The sequence below is a fragment of the Carassius auratus genome, chromosome 38 (genome assembly GCF_003368295.1).
Source record: "Carassius auratus strain Wakin chromosome 38, ASM336829v1, whole genome shotgun sequence".
Taxonomy (NCBI): Eukaryota; Metazoa; Chordata; class Actinopteri; order Cypriniformes; family Cyprinidae; genus Carassius; species Carassius auratus.
The window spans coordinates 17,076,447-17,094,883 of NC_039280.1; the positions used below are offsets into that span (position 1 = coordinate 17,076,447).

The 18,437-nt window shown below is 41.1% G+C and overlaps 1 protein-coding gene across 4 annotated transcripts in view; it reads left to right on the forward strand.

Moving 5' to 3' along the window:
- Positions 1-13,142: 13,142 nt before the first annotated feature.
- The window catches only part of LOC113057248 (protein quaking), a 122,172-nt gene continuing 116,877 nt past the window's right edge, over positions 13,143-18,437 (forward strand). For 2 of the 4 annotated variants that reach the window (XM_026224494.1, XM_026224495.1), the window contains exon 1: positions 13,143-13,884. In XM_026224494.1, coding sequence (XP_026080279.1) covers positions 13,743-13,884 — 142 coding nt within the window. In that variant the 5' untranslated portion in view covers positions 13,143-13,742. The remainder of the gene's footprint in view (positions 13,885-18,437) is intronic. The other 2 variants (XM_026224492.1, XM_026224493.1) reach the window with 1 other exon arrangement.

Consider the following 18,437-nt stretch of genomic DNA (forward strand, 5'->3'; position numbering starts at 1 on the left):
CTCTGAGCTCTATACATCTCAAATTTTTCTCCTTCTCAGCCCATCCAGCACAGAGCAAACCGGGGTGCCTGTGGTTGAATGACTTTGGGGTCATCAGTGGTGTGGCAGATTTTTCTCTGTTGTGGTACAGGGGAGGAGCCCTTGTTATCTGTGTATGGCTGTTTGAGAGAGGCCACTCTGGTGATGTCTCTGAGCTGGAAGTACACTAATTGTCTTTGTGTCCTGGTTCCCTGCTCCCTGGTCCCGGTAGGTTACAATAGAGCACAGTGTTCCCAGATGAAGACAATCACTGTCTGTCTTCACTGGATATGCAGAGTCACTGTCCACTCTGACTGTGCATATGCACATCATTACTCACACACACACACACACACACACACAGAGAGAGATCGTTCCCGGTTACTTAACTGTAACCTTGTTCCCTGAGAAAGCGTAATGAGATGCTGTGCTGCTCAGCGCATTGGGAAACGTCTTAAACGTGACCAGCTGTAAATAATGTGTGTAACACGACGATAGAATTGACCCTGGGGTAATATAGCCTCAGTTGATGACGTCATCGGAGCGTGCGCGCAATATGGGGCTATAAATAGATAAGCCACAGGTGCATCAACGGGATATTTTGTCTGAAGAGCAGTCCTGGGACATCTTCAGCACGGCAATGCAGCACAGCATCTCGTTCCGCTTTCTCAAGGAACAAGGTTACAGTTAAGTAACCGGGAACATTCCCTTTCGAAAGCTACAGTCGATGCTGCACTGCTCAGCGCATTGGGAACGAGAATACCCATGACACCGTCCTTGAAAATGTCTGGACCCCTAAGGATGTGCCGGTGTGCTACAAAACCACAAGAAGGTCACAGACATTAGGTCATAGACCAACCTGCCGCATCACAAACCTGTTGTAAGGGGGCACCCCTTGCTAAAGCACTAGAGGAGGCGACCCCCCTGGTGGAGTGAGCTCTAAGACCTATAGGCGAAAGTTTGACTGTGCACCTCATGAGCAAGAGCAATAGCATCCCTGACCCAATGAGACATGGTCTGCTTGGTGGCAGCTGCTCCTCTGTTACCCCTACCATAATAGTTGAATAGTTGCTCTGACTTACGCAACTGGTTAGTGAGGTGGATGTAAGTCTGAAGAGCACAGACTGGACACAGTCTAAGATTTCTCCTGCTCCAGTGTTGTGAATGGCAGAGGGCAGAAGGCCTCTAGAATGACCGGATGTACAGCCAAAAATGAACCCTTAGGTAGGTAATCAGGATGAGGATGCAAAAATCACTATTGCTGGGGCAAAGTCTAAACATGAAAAAAAAAACATTTTTAGAGTCAGAAGTTTATCAGATGCTGATTCTAAAGGTTCAAAGGGGGTTTCAACCAGACCCTCGAGAACTACAGCTAAGTCCCAGGAAGGCATTTTGGTTTTTGCTGTAGGCCTCAGTCGCCTGGCCCCACGAAGGAAGCAAGAGAGCAGAGGGTGTCTCCCGAGTGGCACCCCGTCAACCAAGGCATGGCAAGCCGAAAGAGCATCCACATAAACCTTAAGAGTGGCAAGGCATGTGCCTGTTGAAAACTTCTCTTGCATGAGGTCCAGCACTGAAGCAATCTGGCAGTTGACTGGAGCTACATTGTGTACAACACATCTAGTGGAGGGAGCCCTAGCACTTAGAATGGTCTCAATTACATCCAGTGAAAGCCCTGTGTTGTGGGTACTCAATTGGTACCCATCAGGGGCCAAACATGAAGATTCCACAGGTCGGGCCTGGGATGGAATATTGTGCCCTCTGCCTGAGACAGAAGGTCCCCCCTCTCCGGAATTGTTCATGGCGAGTCATCAAGGAGAGATATTATCTCTGAGAACCACACTCTGTTCGATCAACGTGGTGCTATCAGTAAGAGGCAAGACCCTTGTTGGCCAACTCTGGCTATAACTCCCGGGAGCAGAGAAACTGGTGGAAATGCATACAGGTGCATTTTGGGCCATGTGTGCGCAATCGCATCCAGACCCAGGGGGTGGAAGTGGAGGGGACATTGCACTGTCTGTGGGGAGGCGAAGAGGTCCCCCTCCACTTTGTAAAATTTTTTCCAAATCTGTTTAACTACTTACGGGTGGAGTTTCCATTCCCCTGTTGGTAGTGTCTGTCTGGACAGTACATCTGCTCCCACATCGAATGTAAACAGCCCTGATTGACAGGAAATTGTCCTAGACCCAAAGAAAAATCTGCCTTGCTATTCTGTTCAGATTGCATGAGCGCAGACCTCCCTGGTGATTTATATAAGAAACTGTAGCTGTGTTATCTACCCGTACTAGGACATGACAGCCCCTCAATTGATGGATAAAATATTTCAGAGCCAGAAATACGGCCATTAGCTCGCAGCAATTGATGTGCCAATCAAGCTGATGACCCTCCCATTCCCCTTTAGCTGGATTGCCAACAAAGACTGCTCCCCAGCCCATCAGGAAAGCATCCGTCGTTAGCAGTCTGCGTCGACACGGTGCCCCTAGAGTGGGACCCAAGGCAAGGAACTGGGGTCTGAGCCATAGAGATAGTGTACGAAGCATACAACTTTTATTTGCTTTTGAGGATTGGCTCTTGGATGAAATCCTCTGGCTTTTAGCCACAACTAAAATGATCTCATGTGCAACAGCCCCAGAGGAATCACCGTAGATGCTGAGGTCATGAAACCTAACATCATTTGGTACTGATGAACAGTGCGATCTTTGCCTAGCCTGACCACGCTCATGGTCTGCCGAATGGTCTCAATTTGAGCAGGAGACAGTTGTGCCCGCATCGTTCTCTGGGCCGGATAAGGAACATTTTTCTTGGTGTTGAGTCTCAACCCTAGAGAAACTAGATGAGCTAACAAGATGTCTCTGTGATGTAGCACCATCTCTTGCGATTGTGCTAGTATTAACCAATCACTGATGTAATTCAAAATGTGAATGCTCTGGAGTCATAATGGAGTCAGCACTGCATCCATGCATTTTGTGTACATGCGGGGTGATAATGCTAGGCCAAATGGAAGAACCCGAAATTAGTACGCTTCGCCCCAAAAGCAAACCTCAGGAATTTTCTGTGTTGCAACCGTCTTGACGGTTAACATCTTGAACTTAGAGCCTCAAAGATCTAAGATTGGATGCACTCCCCCACCCTTTTTTGGGAACCAGGAAGTATCTGCTGTAATAGCCTGACTCACTCCTCGGAAGAGGAACATGTTCTGTGACCTCTTTTCTAAGAAGAGTTTGCAGCTCTTGTGATAGTATGTGCATCAGCTCTGGTTTCACGGAAGTAGAGATCACGACGTTGAAACATAGAGGATGATGATTAATTTGATCCTGTACCCTATCTGTACTGTGCTTAATACCCACGCAGAAATGCCTGGCAGAAGTTTCCATGCTCTCAGACTCTCTGAGAGTTGTACCAATTTTAACACTTCTTTTTGAGGGGATGTTAGATGTTCCATGTCCTGAATGACGGCAGAAACACTGGAACATCTAATATTCTGCTGGAAACCACTGCCCCCTGCAGCACAATAGGTGGTGGGGATGGAGGGGTTTTGTGAAGGTAACGGGAAAAGGCGAACGCTTCCTCGCGTGCCTAGAGCCACTAGCTCGGTGCCCTAAAGCAGCGGACCACCAGGGGATGACCGTACTAGCTGCTCTAGAGACCTCCGTAGAGGTTGCGAGCCTCTTAGCACCGCTACGTTTCCTGGCGGTAACTGAGAGAAGCGTTCGCCGGAGATTGCTGCGCCCTGAAACACCAGCAGGGTTGACAGAACGATCTCCTGAGGGCACTGAGGAGAGACAGGCACCGTGTAATGCGGTGTCGATGGCCCCTCCCCTTGAGTGCGGTGAGGAAGGAACTGCCGAATGCTTCTTCAATGCCCATCAAATTAAGCCACAGATGCCTCTCCATGCTGACTAAAGCTGACATAGGCCGATTGCTTGGTCGCACGGGGGGACAAATCTGTGGCTCGACGAAGCTCAGCGAATGCTTCCTCGGTGCCCTGAAGCGGTGGACTGACAGGGGACAACGGTACTAGCTGCTCTAGAGACCTCCGTAGAGGTAGCGAGCCTCTGAGCACCACTACGTTTCCAGGGTGCAGCGATCTCCGGTGAGCGCTTCTGTCAGTAACTGCCTGACGGAGATCGCTGCACCCTGGAACACCGGCAAGGTTGGCAGAGCAATCTCCTGAGGGCACTGAGGAGAGATGGGCACCGTGTAATGCAGTGTACACTGCTCTTCCCCAGAGATTGTCTACTGCCCACACTGTCCCTCAACAGTTCAAGCCTGACCTGCAGCTTGGTAAGCCCGAGAGGTATATAATTCCCCTCGTGAACTGAAGAAGTACCGGAGCGCGTTTCGAGATCACGAGAAGGGATGCGTGGATCAGGTGATGCAGCAAGCGAAAGGGGTGGACCCGTCGCTCGCTCGGCACGCAGGACCCTATGAGAGCCCCAAGATGATAATGTGGGTGCGGTCTGGAAATAGTTCAGATGAGAGTGAAGCATTTTCTTCACTGTGAACAGTTCACAATGCTAGCACATGTGCTCTTCCCCAACAAACAAAACAGTAATTGTGTGTATCTAGCTCAGATATGGAAAGGGAGCATGGAGGAACACAACACTTACCGTTTCGAAGATCTGTGGTAGATGAAATAATTTTCCTGATGCACACAGGCGCAGAATGATCTGAAGACAAAAGACCTGTTGATGCACCTGTGGCTTATCTATTTATAACCTGTGTTGCGGGTGCGTTCCGATGACGTCATCAACCGAGGCTATATTACCACCGGGTCAATTCTATCTAAGTGTTACACACATTATTCACAGCTGGTCGCGATTAAGACATTTCCCAATGTGCTGAGCTGAGTAACATTGAGTGTAGCTTTCGAAAGGGAACTGCCCCGACAAGAACACACATCTTATTATTTTTCTTAAGAATAAAATGAGAGGTTAGGTGTAATCTGACTGTATGATGATTCTTTCCAAAGACACCTCAAAGAAAACACCTTAAAGGCCATGTTTTTGCACTGCCTGCAGATTAATACCATAATCATAATAAGTGTGCACTATTTTCGTCACAACTGGCTTGACATGGGTTGTCATGTTTTTTAATGCGCTGTGTATTATTAATCATTATTTATAGCTTCAAACACTGTTTAAACAATTTATCTCTTCTTGAAATTTTTCCATTTTAGGATCATAAATGTGCATGCAAAGTATCAACACCTTCCAACAAGACAATGACCCTAAGCACACAGCTAAAATAACGAAGGAGTGACTTCACAACAACTCCTTGACTGTTCTTGAATGGCCCAGCCAGAGCCCTGACTAAAACCCAGAACTGATACTCAAAATATGCCTGCTACCACCGCTACTTTATTACAAGAGTATAGTACTGATCCAGGGACAATAATTTTAAATAATAATCATTAAAAAAATTATTTAAAAATAATATAAAAATGTTGTGTAGTCCATAACAGCCTACTATAGACAGCCAGTTTTACTCCCTGAAAAATTTATTTGTCATGAAATTATTACTTCATAACTGTATTAGAGTCTTACACACATGCTATACAGATAATAGAGTCGTGCATTATTTTGAGTGATGACTGCTATTATTCGAGTGGCTTGATGGAGCGCAGGAGATGCAGATATCATGATATTGACCCTTTAGAAACTTTCATTAAGGCTGTCACGTAACAAATCTGTCCAAATATAAAATGAAATGAATAGATAATTTCTACATTGAAATAAAAATGTAAAGACTGCACAACTATTATAAATTGCGAATCTAAATAATTGGGAATAATGAAAAAAATTCGAATAAAATAAAAACATGTATCTATTATCATTCTCATGTATCTATTATCACATTTATGTAGTTTTGTTTGCTTGGCTGTTTCCTTATAAAAGTTTTTCGTCAGGTGTCGTTTTAAATTATATGACGTCATTACATTGCTGTCTTGCCACCAGCCAATCGCTGCACTGCTGATCTTGGTTTCGAGTATCGATGCATAACCCCTTTTAAGACAACACATGAATGCGCAATTATCTCAGATAACTCAATCCAGCTATACTAATCATAAACAACAGGTGTGTTCGAAGAACCCAATTAGCCGGATCGGGATTAGCACGATGATATCATCTTGGATGTGTCATTTGATCTCAGATGTAATAAGCGACGTATGAAGAACAGGCCCTTGGAGAGGATCTGCAAGGAGGAATGGCAACGGATCCCCAAATCCAGGTGTGAAAAACTTATTGCATATTTCCCAAAAAGACTCATGGCTGTTTTAGATCAAAATGGTGCTTCTACTAAATACAGGGTCTGAAAACTTAGGACTATGTTATTTTTTAGTTCTTTTTTTTTTTTTATAAATCTCAACAAAATGTCAACAATTATGTGTTTTTCTGTCAATGTCAGTGATCTGGCTCTACCAATCAGCAACGCTCACAGTCACCTGAGTACTAACCAGCCACACCTTCAACGCATTACCAAACCAATCACCACCAGTATTAATACACTCACCCACACCGAAGATCCCCGTCAAGCCTCCAACAAGAACAGTGTCATCCCTCTAGTCTCCGGAGCGCCTACAAGCCAAGCGTAACGTATACTCACCTTTTGGTCTTACACTAACCTGTGTCTCTGTTCTGCTGCCCTCAGGACCGCGGATCACCTGTTCACTACCAGTGATTCAGTGGTCGCTGAAGTCTCCTATGATTACCCTGAGTTGATACTGTCTTCGGCACCTAAGGAGAAAGAGAACATTAGTGAGCGATCAGTGACTGGGGCTTTAACATTACAAGAACCCAGCGAACTCACCTTTTTGCATGACCAACCCATGTGACTCTCAGACTACCCATATCTCTTCATTGGAGATTCACCGTGCACTTGAGGATAAGGATTCACCGCACACTTGTATATATCACTCAATAAATCACCGTTCTGAATTCACCTACCTCTGTCTCCCGAGTCATCCTGACACAATATGGGGTGCTGTGTGTACATTTAATGAGGAAAAAAAAATTGACCTGCAACACAAAAGGCATACCCAGATTTTCAATACAACAGGATCCTGTCTCAAAATGGTGCTGTCTGTTGATACCCTGAGGGTTGCTGCTGGTTTACTGGCACAATTTAAAAGAGCCCACCCCGAATTCTTTATTCTGGTCTTCAGAAATGGGATATATATTCATCTGTTTTATCGTCTGCCAGACAAAAATCACGCATAACCATTTACTGAAAATGCCAGATAATATATAAAAGCAACACAAACGTGGCAAATTTACAAGAGCTACTGAAGCCCACAGAATATATTACAGTGTATTTGATTATAAATGATGATAAATAAACCAATAACTTTAGACATCAATAATCATGAATACATTAGGGCAGGATAAATTGGTTTATATGTGATAAGGCCTAGGAAGAAGAAAATGTTATTGTAATGTAAATCACATTCAGACTGGGATACTGGCAGCCTATAATAGCATCATATTGACGCCATTAGATTATCTCATCATTCATATTCTGTCATGGGAAGAGCCCGGGCAAGTCCTCTCTCAGTGGAGGGAAAACAGTTTAGCTCTTTGTGTTTAAAGAGTTTTTGCATGTGGGAAACATTACTCATATATGGCAAATCAAATCTGATGTCACCGATACACTCAAGTATGCACTCAAGTCAGTTTTGTTCACGCCTTAGATCTATTTATATCACAAATTCAATCTGCTTCATCTTTAAACCTTATAGCAGAATATGTAGGCATATTTGTCTGAATAGAGACTAAAGATGCTAAAAAAGCACTAGTTTTCTGAATTTTAATACATATCTATATTTTGATCAACACAACTAGGTTCGTTCTGGAACAGGGTTTAAATCAAACAAAAAAAATAATGATATTGAGCCTCAAAGGACGCGGTATGAAATCAACAGGAATAGACTCATGAGGTGAAAGAAATATGCCTGGCAACTCATTTCACATAGGGACTATCTCCCAGAGATCCCCTGTTGACTCAATAAATTGTCCATGTTGTAGACAATAGTGAAAGAGCTGAAGTGGAATGATTGTGTTGTATGCTCAGATGCGGTTTTATGCTCTTTTGATCTGTTCTGACACGTAGGAGCACTAAAATGTACTATTGGATACCTAACACTGATTTCTAGGAATAGTTCACCCAGTTTTCAAATGAAAATTCTATCCTCGTTTATTCATCCTCATGTCATTCCAAATTTGTATGTGTAAATAATGGGGTAATTATTTATGGTAACTATTTTTACATTTCTGGCGCTTGCCTTTAATGTGTTTTAAGTTATAAAAGATGGATACACCCTAAATGTGTCATAACAGTGGTGGGTAGGGGTGTGTCGATATACCAGTTGTTGTGTAAATTAGGGGTGTCTCAATATACCAGAACACCTGGTGATGTTTAAAATTAAATAGTATACATACGATAATATGAGATAATAATCCAGAACCAGCTCCATTATGGATCGATAAACTCTGACATGTGATTTGTTCACTCACAAAGAGAGTGAGACTCGTAGGAGTAATAAAACAACTTACCTTCCAGGAAATCCCATTTATGGACAAAGGCTGTCGCTGTAATGAAATGCAGAAAGAAATGTTTTGTATGATGAAACGTGATGAGAGTCAGCACACGATTATAACAGTACATCGTTTATCTGTGTTATTTAAGCCATCTCAGGTGTTTCTATATGGATAATGTTTATTATATTTCAATGCTAATCAGCCTATCCATTAGAATAATGAGTATAAGATGTAAAAACTATAAGATGTGGTCACATTATTGTCTCGTGTAGCCAGACCTTCAGACTGACGGCAGAAGATCTGGGAACCTTGGCCACTTTGAATAGCCAATGGCCTCCCAAAAGCCCATATGTCTGACCAGTCAAATTATTATCATTATTTTTTATTTTTTTTTTGTGCTGCATCATGTTTAGGGTCGTGAAAATGTCCCCACAAAAACAGACTGCTGTGTAAAACTTGAGCATATTCTTAAAGAGTCTATGCCACAAATTTTAAATAATTCACATACATTTGAAAACCCAGTTGATCCTGATGAGTGCTCATCGTCACAGTCGTAAACACGACAGATTTCTTCTTCCATGTGATAGTTTGTTTCCAGGCTGAACATTGAAGAACGCAACACACGTTTCCTGAAAATCCTGTAGAATCCATCCAATCCACCGATGGCTTCTAAACTCCTGAAGTATTTCCAATTTTTTGTGCGATATGCACCAGACGTTCAGTCAACAGTCCGTGGCTGAGGTGTCTGAGACTGGGACTACATTTACTGTTGCTCTGCAAATTTTAGTGGGAAAAATCCAGTCATTTCAATAAAAATTCACATCATATGAGGTTTCGCATAAGAGTAAAAACATTCTCCGTCCAAATTTAGTGTTTTAGTTGGTTATGCAAATTCACCTCGTTGGCCAACAGAAAGATCCTTTGTTTGAGCAGTGTAAGCAGTGATTCATGCTTCACTGCACTATTGACGATAAACCTTTTTTTACTCACAATATTTTGTATACATTTTGCTAGTGGACTGCACATTAACTCCAAATTCTAATTGAGATTTCAAATATGCATCATAAAGATTCACTTTCTTTAGATTTTACACAAATATTATTTGAAAATAAATGAAAAAAAAAATCTACAGAACATGTACAATAAATAAATTGTGCTCACTGTCTTAATTTGGACTTAATACATGTAAGATTTAATAAACAACCAAATTTAATAACTGCACATTTTTCAAAATGTCAAGCATTATGAATGAAATCTGGCCTCTTGAACTGTAACTTTGATCTCTGTTCTGTTCATAATATTTTCATGTTAGTAGTTGTTTAATGCTTTGTCTTCTCCTCTTCATAGTTTGCTGTGAATAATTATTTTTTTATTTTTCCATCCAGCCTCCTTTATCATTCCATCTCAGTCTCTCTGATTTGAATATTGTTTTATCCAGCGATTCAAGGCATTCTGTTAATTACTTCTCTATTCATTTAAGCATGTGGGTCTGTCCGAGAGGAATTGTCTGACTCCTGCATTAAATGGCCCACATTCCGATCCTCTGATGCTGAAACTAACATGAGTTCCCCCCTTTATCTCTGCAGCGCGTCAAATTAGCACAAAGCGGATTCAAGTTACAAAAGACTCGGCCAGCAAAAAAACTTGGAGACAACCTGATCGGGCTTTTTGTGGCCCGTTCTTTCAGCTAGGGATCTGCTCATGGATGTTCAATGTACACTGAGCCACAGGGCTGCCATGGGAACTAATGACCGATTTATTTTGTGGAACATGATCAAATTTAGTAATGTGTTCGATAAGACATTTCGCACTGGAAATGAGCCTTGGAGCTCGGTTATGGAAATTATTATTGATGTTTCATGGTTGTTTCAGTAATGCATTCAATCATTCATGACTGAATTAAATGTAATGCACTCCGGCTTCAAAAAACTATAATTGCACAGATTCTTCACATTTATAGAAGACACATCATCACATTGATTTCCTAAATATTTTCTATAAAATGTTAATCATTAAGTTAATCCAAGCGATATTATATTTAAATAAGCTTCTGCTGCTCCTATTCCGGTAATAGTTTTCAGCTCTCTGGAGGGCTGTTATGCTTATTCTGAGTATGTAAAATATGCATGTGCATTTTTATAGACACAGTAACATGCAATATCAACATATTCACAGTGGAACTGTACACTAGGAAAGTTCCATAGCAGAGCTCCTATTTGTCTGTAAATCATGAATAAACATTTCATAAACCATTTGAGGAAAAACCTTAATAAGTATGAGATATGACATAATTCAAACACACTTTATTCTATTGCTCTGTGTGTATGCACTCTCAAATTAGGGAAATGTGTTAACTGTGGTATGATGAGTAAATGAGCTTCATTTCTCAGAAATATGATCAAATCAACCTATGATTTTAAAGGGATTAAGTATTTTACCATTCGTATTATGCTAAAACCGTCCATTTTTGAGCAATAATGAGGTCAATTTGGCAAATTACTCCTCACATATATGTTCAAAAGTGTGCATTCCATAGGGAAGGCGCCTCTTTTCCTTGACTGTGTCTGGATTCATCAGTTTACAGGCTGTTTTCATGTTCGGCTCAAACCCACATACTGGTTACATGCACTTACAGAGAAGGGGGTTTATGAGGGGATCTGGACTATCTGAAGGAGAGGGAGCAAGTGAAAAAGAGGGGGCCAGAATGAAATAAAAGGCGAAGGTTTGAGAGCGACAGTGCACTTGTTCCCTGGTTCAACCAAACAGAGACAAGCTTGCCTGGTTTCGGGGTGCATGTGTGAAGGAATGCATTCATTAACGTAATTCCTCTACTCTCAAACAAGGCTTCCGTCATTTGGAGAGCAAGCGAAAGAGCCGGGAGCAGCGGGGTGGAGGGGCAGTTCTCGCTGAAGAAGTGGTGAGGGGTAAATACACCCCTTTCTCTGTAGTCAGGAGGGCAAGGCGCCCTGACATAGGCCTCTGCGTCCAAGACAATCTGCATGTGAAAGCCCCGGCATTACAAAAGGATGAAAAGGTGCTGGGCAGGACCTGGACAATCCCTTCCTGTTCTGGTGGGTCGTTTGTTTCCATGCTGTCAGATACTGGGCCGCCAGCCCTCTCTACCCTCATCTCCTCAGCCCTCTGGTGCGTTGTTTCACATTCTCCCTCGTTTTGTTTTCCGGCTATTTCTTATACGTGCTTCTTATTATAATTTTTTCATTCACGTGAATAGGAGTGATGGACCAAAGTGACGTCAAACGGCGACTAGAACATTGCTTTCATGGATGTGTCTAAAAGCCAAACAGCACCATGCATGAGAACCACTTTGCATAACAAAAGAAGTGACAAAACCATTAGGCCAATTAGAGTATTTATATAAACATAGTAATGAAGGGATTCAAGCAGTCATAAATTATGTGTGGGAAAATAACTTCAGTTCTCTGTGAAATTGCACATGTTTGCCATTTCAAAGTGTGGTACTAGGGCATAGCGTTTATTTAGCAAAATCGAATCCATTGCATTAATGCAAAGAATGAATGCTTGGAATGAAAATGTAGCACGTCAAACTTCAAATCTCTGTAATAGCTTTCTGCTTGTGCTGTTCTTATGCTGCTCCAACAGGGACAATAAGAATGTCAATTAAAAAGTGCTCTAATCCAGAGGGAGAAGTTGTTCCCATAGCATTAGCTTTAGTTGAGTATTGTCACATATTGACAAAGCATTAGCCTCCATCCGCATTGTGTTTTTGCAGAAAACGTCGTCCAATTGAGATAAATGCCTTGTTTTCTTCTTTACCATTGTGGTACGATCTGATCTGTGCCGGTGTTTAGTCAATCGCACTTCTTCTACTTCACTATTCCCATCCAGCTTGCCAAAAGAGGACAAATGAGTCTTTTAATATTAGACCCATGTGACAGCACACACTCGGTCTCACAAACACATCAAAACAATGGGGACAGAGCTTGCAGAGGTAGAATTTAAAGAGAGATTAAACTTAATTTTAATTTTTTTTATTTTTAAATGATAGGCCTACTTGCCTTCATGTTGTTGCACACTAGAATACCTTTCTTTCATGAAACCCTAATGGAGATATTTGGTAGACTGCCAGGGCTGCTCTTTACGCACAATAAAAAAGTGTAACAAAACGAATCCAGCAACTAAGCTTTAGTCTGTTTCTCACAGAAACCTATTAAGTGCATGACTTTTATAAGATTTGGAATATGCAGCAGCACATATTATGGACATATTTTATGAAAGTGCAGCTCAAAATTCGTCTTATTTTATGCATGAAAACAAACCGTATCTTCTCAGAAGGAGAGTAAACGAAAACACGTTGAAAACACAGAAATTGTGATAACTGGTAATTGGTAAGTGTATAGAAAAGGCGTTTTGGAGAAAGCATAGACAGCACTATAGGAGAAAACCGAATCTCTATGGAATAGTTCATGTGAAGCCATTCATCGCAATACGCCAGATGCATATATTACAGAAACGAGTCTAAAATGGGCTAATTGTTTTTTGAAATGTACAGACTCTCTGACTCTCTCTCTCTCTCTCTCTCTCTCTCTCTCCTCCCACAGTCTGATTTCTGCTGCTGGGACTCAGTGTGATCATGTGACGGGAGAGCGCAAGAGGAGCTGGTCGGTAACGGAGGACCGAATGCCAATCTCATTGAGAAAGCGCCTTTATTGCGCGTGAGAGACGGGAGGGACAGACGTTTCTAGTGCTGCACGCATACACAGACGGACAAGACACAGGAAGCTCTGGGGAACTCGGGGAAAGGGTGCATTTTCTTCGCCACAAGAGGAAGTTAAGGACACATCTCTCGCTAAAATAAATCTTAAAAGGGGCAGTGGGCACGCGGGAGTCGCCTTTGCGAGAAACTTGTGGGATTTATCGGGAATTGTTTCTGAAAGGAGACCTGGCTTCCCTCTCCACACGTTTATATTTCATTTGGTTCATTTAATTTCATTTCATCAGCTGCCCTGAACAACTGTCATCTCCCGAATTGCCGTAGCAGCCTATTGCAGCAGCGGATTGTGCGTAAAGACAGAGACAGCAGCCCTTTCCGCGGACGAGTCAGGCACTTGCCTTCTTCACTTGCTTTATTTATTATTTATATCCAAGCCTTTATTTATTTTGGGACTCTTTCCGTCTATTTTGGGGCGTCGGTGGTGATTTCTGTGGAATATGGTGGGGGAAATGGAAACGAAAGAGAAGCCGAAGCCGACCCCAGATTATCTGATGCAGCTCATGAACGATAAGAAACTGATGAGCAGTCTGCCCAACTTCTGCGGGATCTTCAACCACCTCGAACGGCTTCTCGACGAAGGTAATGTCCGTCAAATCCCACCGAACGGTGCTGGAAACGGAGCGCGGTCGTTCGCGCTTAGGGCAAAGCGGTTAACAGTAACACTTTACATCGTCAGTTGTCAGTTTGATGTCAGATCTTCATCCTTGTTTTGCCAAACATACCACTCGTACAGCCTTTTAGTTTTGCTTTAAGAGCTGCTTAAGTTTACGCTCCCACTCGGCATCGCTACTTCTCCGTTGCAAGGCGATGACCTGTGGCTTGCGAAATGATTTCACAGTGGTTCTGCTGGTTATTAATTAATATTAATAATAAAAAATGTATGTGATTAAGACCGTTATGCAATAGGTTCATTTGACAGTTTCACTAGGCTAATATTTGAAAGACAGTTGTTAACTCTGAGACAAAAAAAAACCTAACTAAATAAATAAATAAATAAAAATAAATACAATTATAATAATAAAATTCGTAGCCTAAGTAAACTCCCTCTCATTTAAACTCTAAATTAACCAGTCTACACAGGTAGAATTCTAGAAATTTACAACTGTGGTCGATATTGAACTATTGTAGCTCATCGGTTCGACTGGTCTTACAGAGAAAGTTGATCTTCCGGTAGTGAGTGAGCCCACACAAGCGAGAGAAACTGACTGTCACACCTCTTCTTCTGGACCGGTGCTATTTAAATAGTGAGCACCAGACCTGTTGTTTACCAAAATAACCCAACATAATGGCCCAGTATGTGTAAGCCAGTAGTTAAGTGTAGGCTATTAAAAAAAAGCCCAACATTTGTATGTAAAACAGCACACACAACAATAGCCTCAAACCTTTTTTTTTTTTTTTTTTTTGCTTTATCTAAGTACAAAACATCAATATTTACAAGGCTCAGTTTGTCAAAATAGTCTTTTTATACAGTATGACATAGTTTAACTGTTGTTCTTGAGTAGTAGACCACTCAGTAATTTGTGGTTTAGGGTGAGAATTGCATGTAGTGTGGCACCAGGGACTCCTGACTAATTATTTTTAGAAACCTTGTAATCATCACCTGCTGTAAACTTTATAAAGTTCTTAATAAGGTTTAGATGTTTCCCCAAACTGTGTTTTTTTTCTCTTTCAGACTGTTTTATACATATTATATATAAAGCCTTGGGCCTTTAATGCAAATTAAATCTATCTATCTATCTATCTATCTATCTATCTATCTATCTATCTATCTATCTATCTATCTATCTATCTATCCATCTATCTATCTATCTATCTATCTATCTATCTATCTATCTATCTGTCTGTCTATCTGTCTGTCTAAATGACGCCTGTCATAGAGGGCCCTCTCTCTAACCACCTTCTTACAGTAAGTTCCTTTTATTCCTGAACGCAGAGGCCATTCTGTCATTGTAGACTGATTTTCATTGTTCTTTTGTTTTGTAATATTCTTGCCTATTTAACACATGCATTTTCATTTCTTTTGCTTTACGGAATTTCCCTGCCAATTGAAAACCTGTTGAAAAAAAAAAACAGTTGTCAAACAAAGCAAACGTAATTTCAGATCATGATGTGCTTGTAATAATTTAGGTCCTCTTGAGCAAACCTAAGTTCTAAATTACGTTTATAATTCTCCATCATTACACACATTACTCTACATTACCGACTCATTACTCATCATTACTTTCTCATTACAGTATGAGGGAGAGGGTGTCGTTATATTTTTGAAATCTTTAAATGCTGCCACCCTCCCTCGCTCAAGTTAGGAAGGTTGGTAGGTTTATAATCGCTGACACACAGTCCCAAATAACTGTTTTCCGCCTGGTGAATCATCTGCGCCCAGCATGCCATTCCAGTCCCTTGGCATCCACAGTTAAACACCCGAGGATCGTATTCATCTGCAAATCACAGTGGAGTGACGTAAGCCTAATGTCTCCTCTGTGATGTCATTTTAAAATGTCAGTTTCAATACGAAAGTCAGTTTAGAAATCCATCAAAACGTGTCTTTTACACACTATCCCGTTAAACTTGCATTTCGGACACCATCATACGCCCCCCGGGAGGGCCTGCGGCCTGGCTTTACACTGTGCTTTGTGAATTGCAGCAGTTTCACAGTCGCTTTCTTGTTTATTTCTTGTCACTCACATTTACAGCCTTTCCCTCTGGTCGAAACTAGCTTTCTTCTCTGGATAAAGCCGATGATGTTCGCCTGTAACATTACCCATGTAATCAGAGCGATGCGGCTGATCTTACCTGCCAACATGAAGAATATTCTGCGTTTCACTTGCGAAGTATGACTCACGTTGTGAGTTTTCACAGATTTTTATAAAGAGAGTTGGTGAGAATCTGGCGTAGATGTGTGTCATGCTGTTTAATGCAATCCTTTTGAGTAATATGCCAGTTAGAGTCGTTTCCTCCACCACACATTATGGGTTTGTCACAGTCTAGCTTGTGCCAATCTGAATTAATAACGCTGTCAAGGGAGCACACACTCCGTCAGACTGAGACAGCGAGTTAATCTTGTGCTCAGGATAGTGAACTGAGCAGTCGGTTTCACTTCCTCTATTGAACCATTGCAGAACTGAGCCCTGACCTCTGATAAACAGGACACACTGCTCAGATCTGCATGTTAGGAGCATGCTAATGTATGCCTCTGATGCCTTTTAGAAAACTAATTGCAATTGGTCTTGATCTTTGGTGGTTATGAGATCAGAAAATGTGCTTCTCTGGATTCATAGAGAAATGAATGTCCTGTTGTCGTGCTACAGTACTGCAACTCAGACTGCGTGCTTCAACATCTCTCTATATATATAATCCTTTGTAATTTCAGAAGCTTTGTCGCTACAGTGGAACCATCACCAAAGCAAGGCTAAATCATCAGCTTTTGCAGAGCTCAGCTCTATTATGTTCTAGAATGATGCAGAGAAGGTAAATTATGGTCTTCCGCCCATGCTGAACCGCTACATTGATCATACATGAAACTCTTTTTCTGCACGGATCTGTGAGAATGAAAATGGAGAGATGAACTGAAAGTGTTGAAAATCTGTGGCATCTTCAATAATCGCGGCAAGCGATCGCTCAGTAGCTGTGTGAGACCGCATGTGTGATATTCCCTGTGGGGTGCTGTAATATCCAACAAATCTGGCTCTGTTTGGATGAGAGTGTGTGAATGTGTGCGATTGTGTCGGCTTGCATCCATCTCATAATGTGCATTCATTTTACACTCTCGTTTGTAATATCACATAATCGGATGCAAACGGTAGCTTGGGAGCACTTTGGATTTTAGGCGATTGCTGTCATTATCACTATGAGAGCGCTGTTAATTTTTGTAAATTACTCTAGATTACTGTAATCTACTGAAACTAGAGATATAGACAAACTGTTATATCCTCTCATAAATTGCTATAATGGTATTATTGGTATCTGTTTTTTTCCCTAATGAACATTTGGGATGGTGCTCATTTAGTGGGTGTAGAGCCAGGCCGTTTATATTATCAGGATTTTCAAAGGTCACAGAGTGCACTGTATACTGATGGAGTGTCTGGGATCCTTTATTGTTATTGTGCCCTAGAGCACTTCACTTTACCCTGGGTTGCTCCATGGGGACTGTCCTTGTAGCTAGTAGACTACTGTATGACACTTTGGATGAAAAAAACTATTTGAATGGCAGATAACATTTAAAACTAGGGATGCTTATCTATAAAATTATTTGAATTAATTGCTGAGAAAAACCTCCAACTAACTAAGCTTTAATTGCTTTAGTGATAGGAAAATCCATTAAAATACAGAATTGCATGCAGGTCAGGGGACATGATTAATTGTATTCTGAAATAACAAAAAATTAAATAAATCAGCCATCCACCACACCAAATTCGTCTCTATTTCTGCTTACTGTTTTGTATTAAACATTACATTTTGTTATTAATTAAATAATCCAAGGGGGATTTAGAGCTTGTGCTGAAGCAAATATGTTCTTATATGTAAAATGTAAATGTGAACTTGTGTACTAAACATTTTGAGCGATATATTTTTAGTCAGTTCACTGATTGGGAAAATTGTTTAATCGACCTTCAACATATATTACCAATGTATATTTCCAGTGGGTTTGCAATGATTTACCATTCAAAAAATGTAATCCAGACTGAAACACTACAGCAAAACATAGAAATACTAGTGACCTAAGACTTTTGCACAGTACTATATATATATATATATATATATATATATATATATATATATATATATATAGCTGTTTTTTGTTTATTGTTTTTTTGCTAGTTACTAACTAAAATTATATAAATGCATTTCTAATGTACCCTCATTTCTGCAGTTCTCAGAACAGTGAGTGCATTCTACTTTACAGTAAGTAAACAGTAAGTAACTTTGCAACTACATGTCAACTAGCAGTCTTTAGTAGACTGTATTAGTATTAGTAGACTGTATGCTAAATATATTCTAACACTTTATTTTGATGGGTCCACAACATACAACATACTGCACTCTTAAAAATTGTCCCGTTAAAAAACAGTAAGTAACTGGCAGCACAGTTGCCAGCAAGTTACTGTTAAATTAACAGTGTCTTGCTGTTGTTGAAA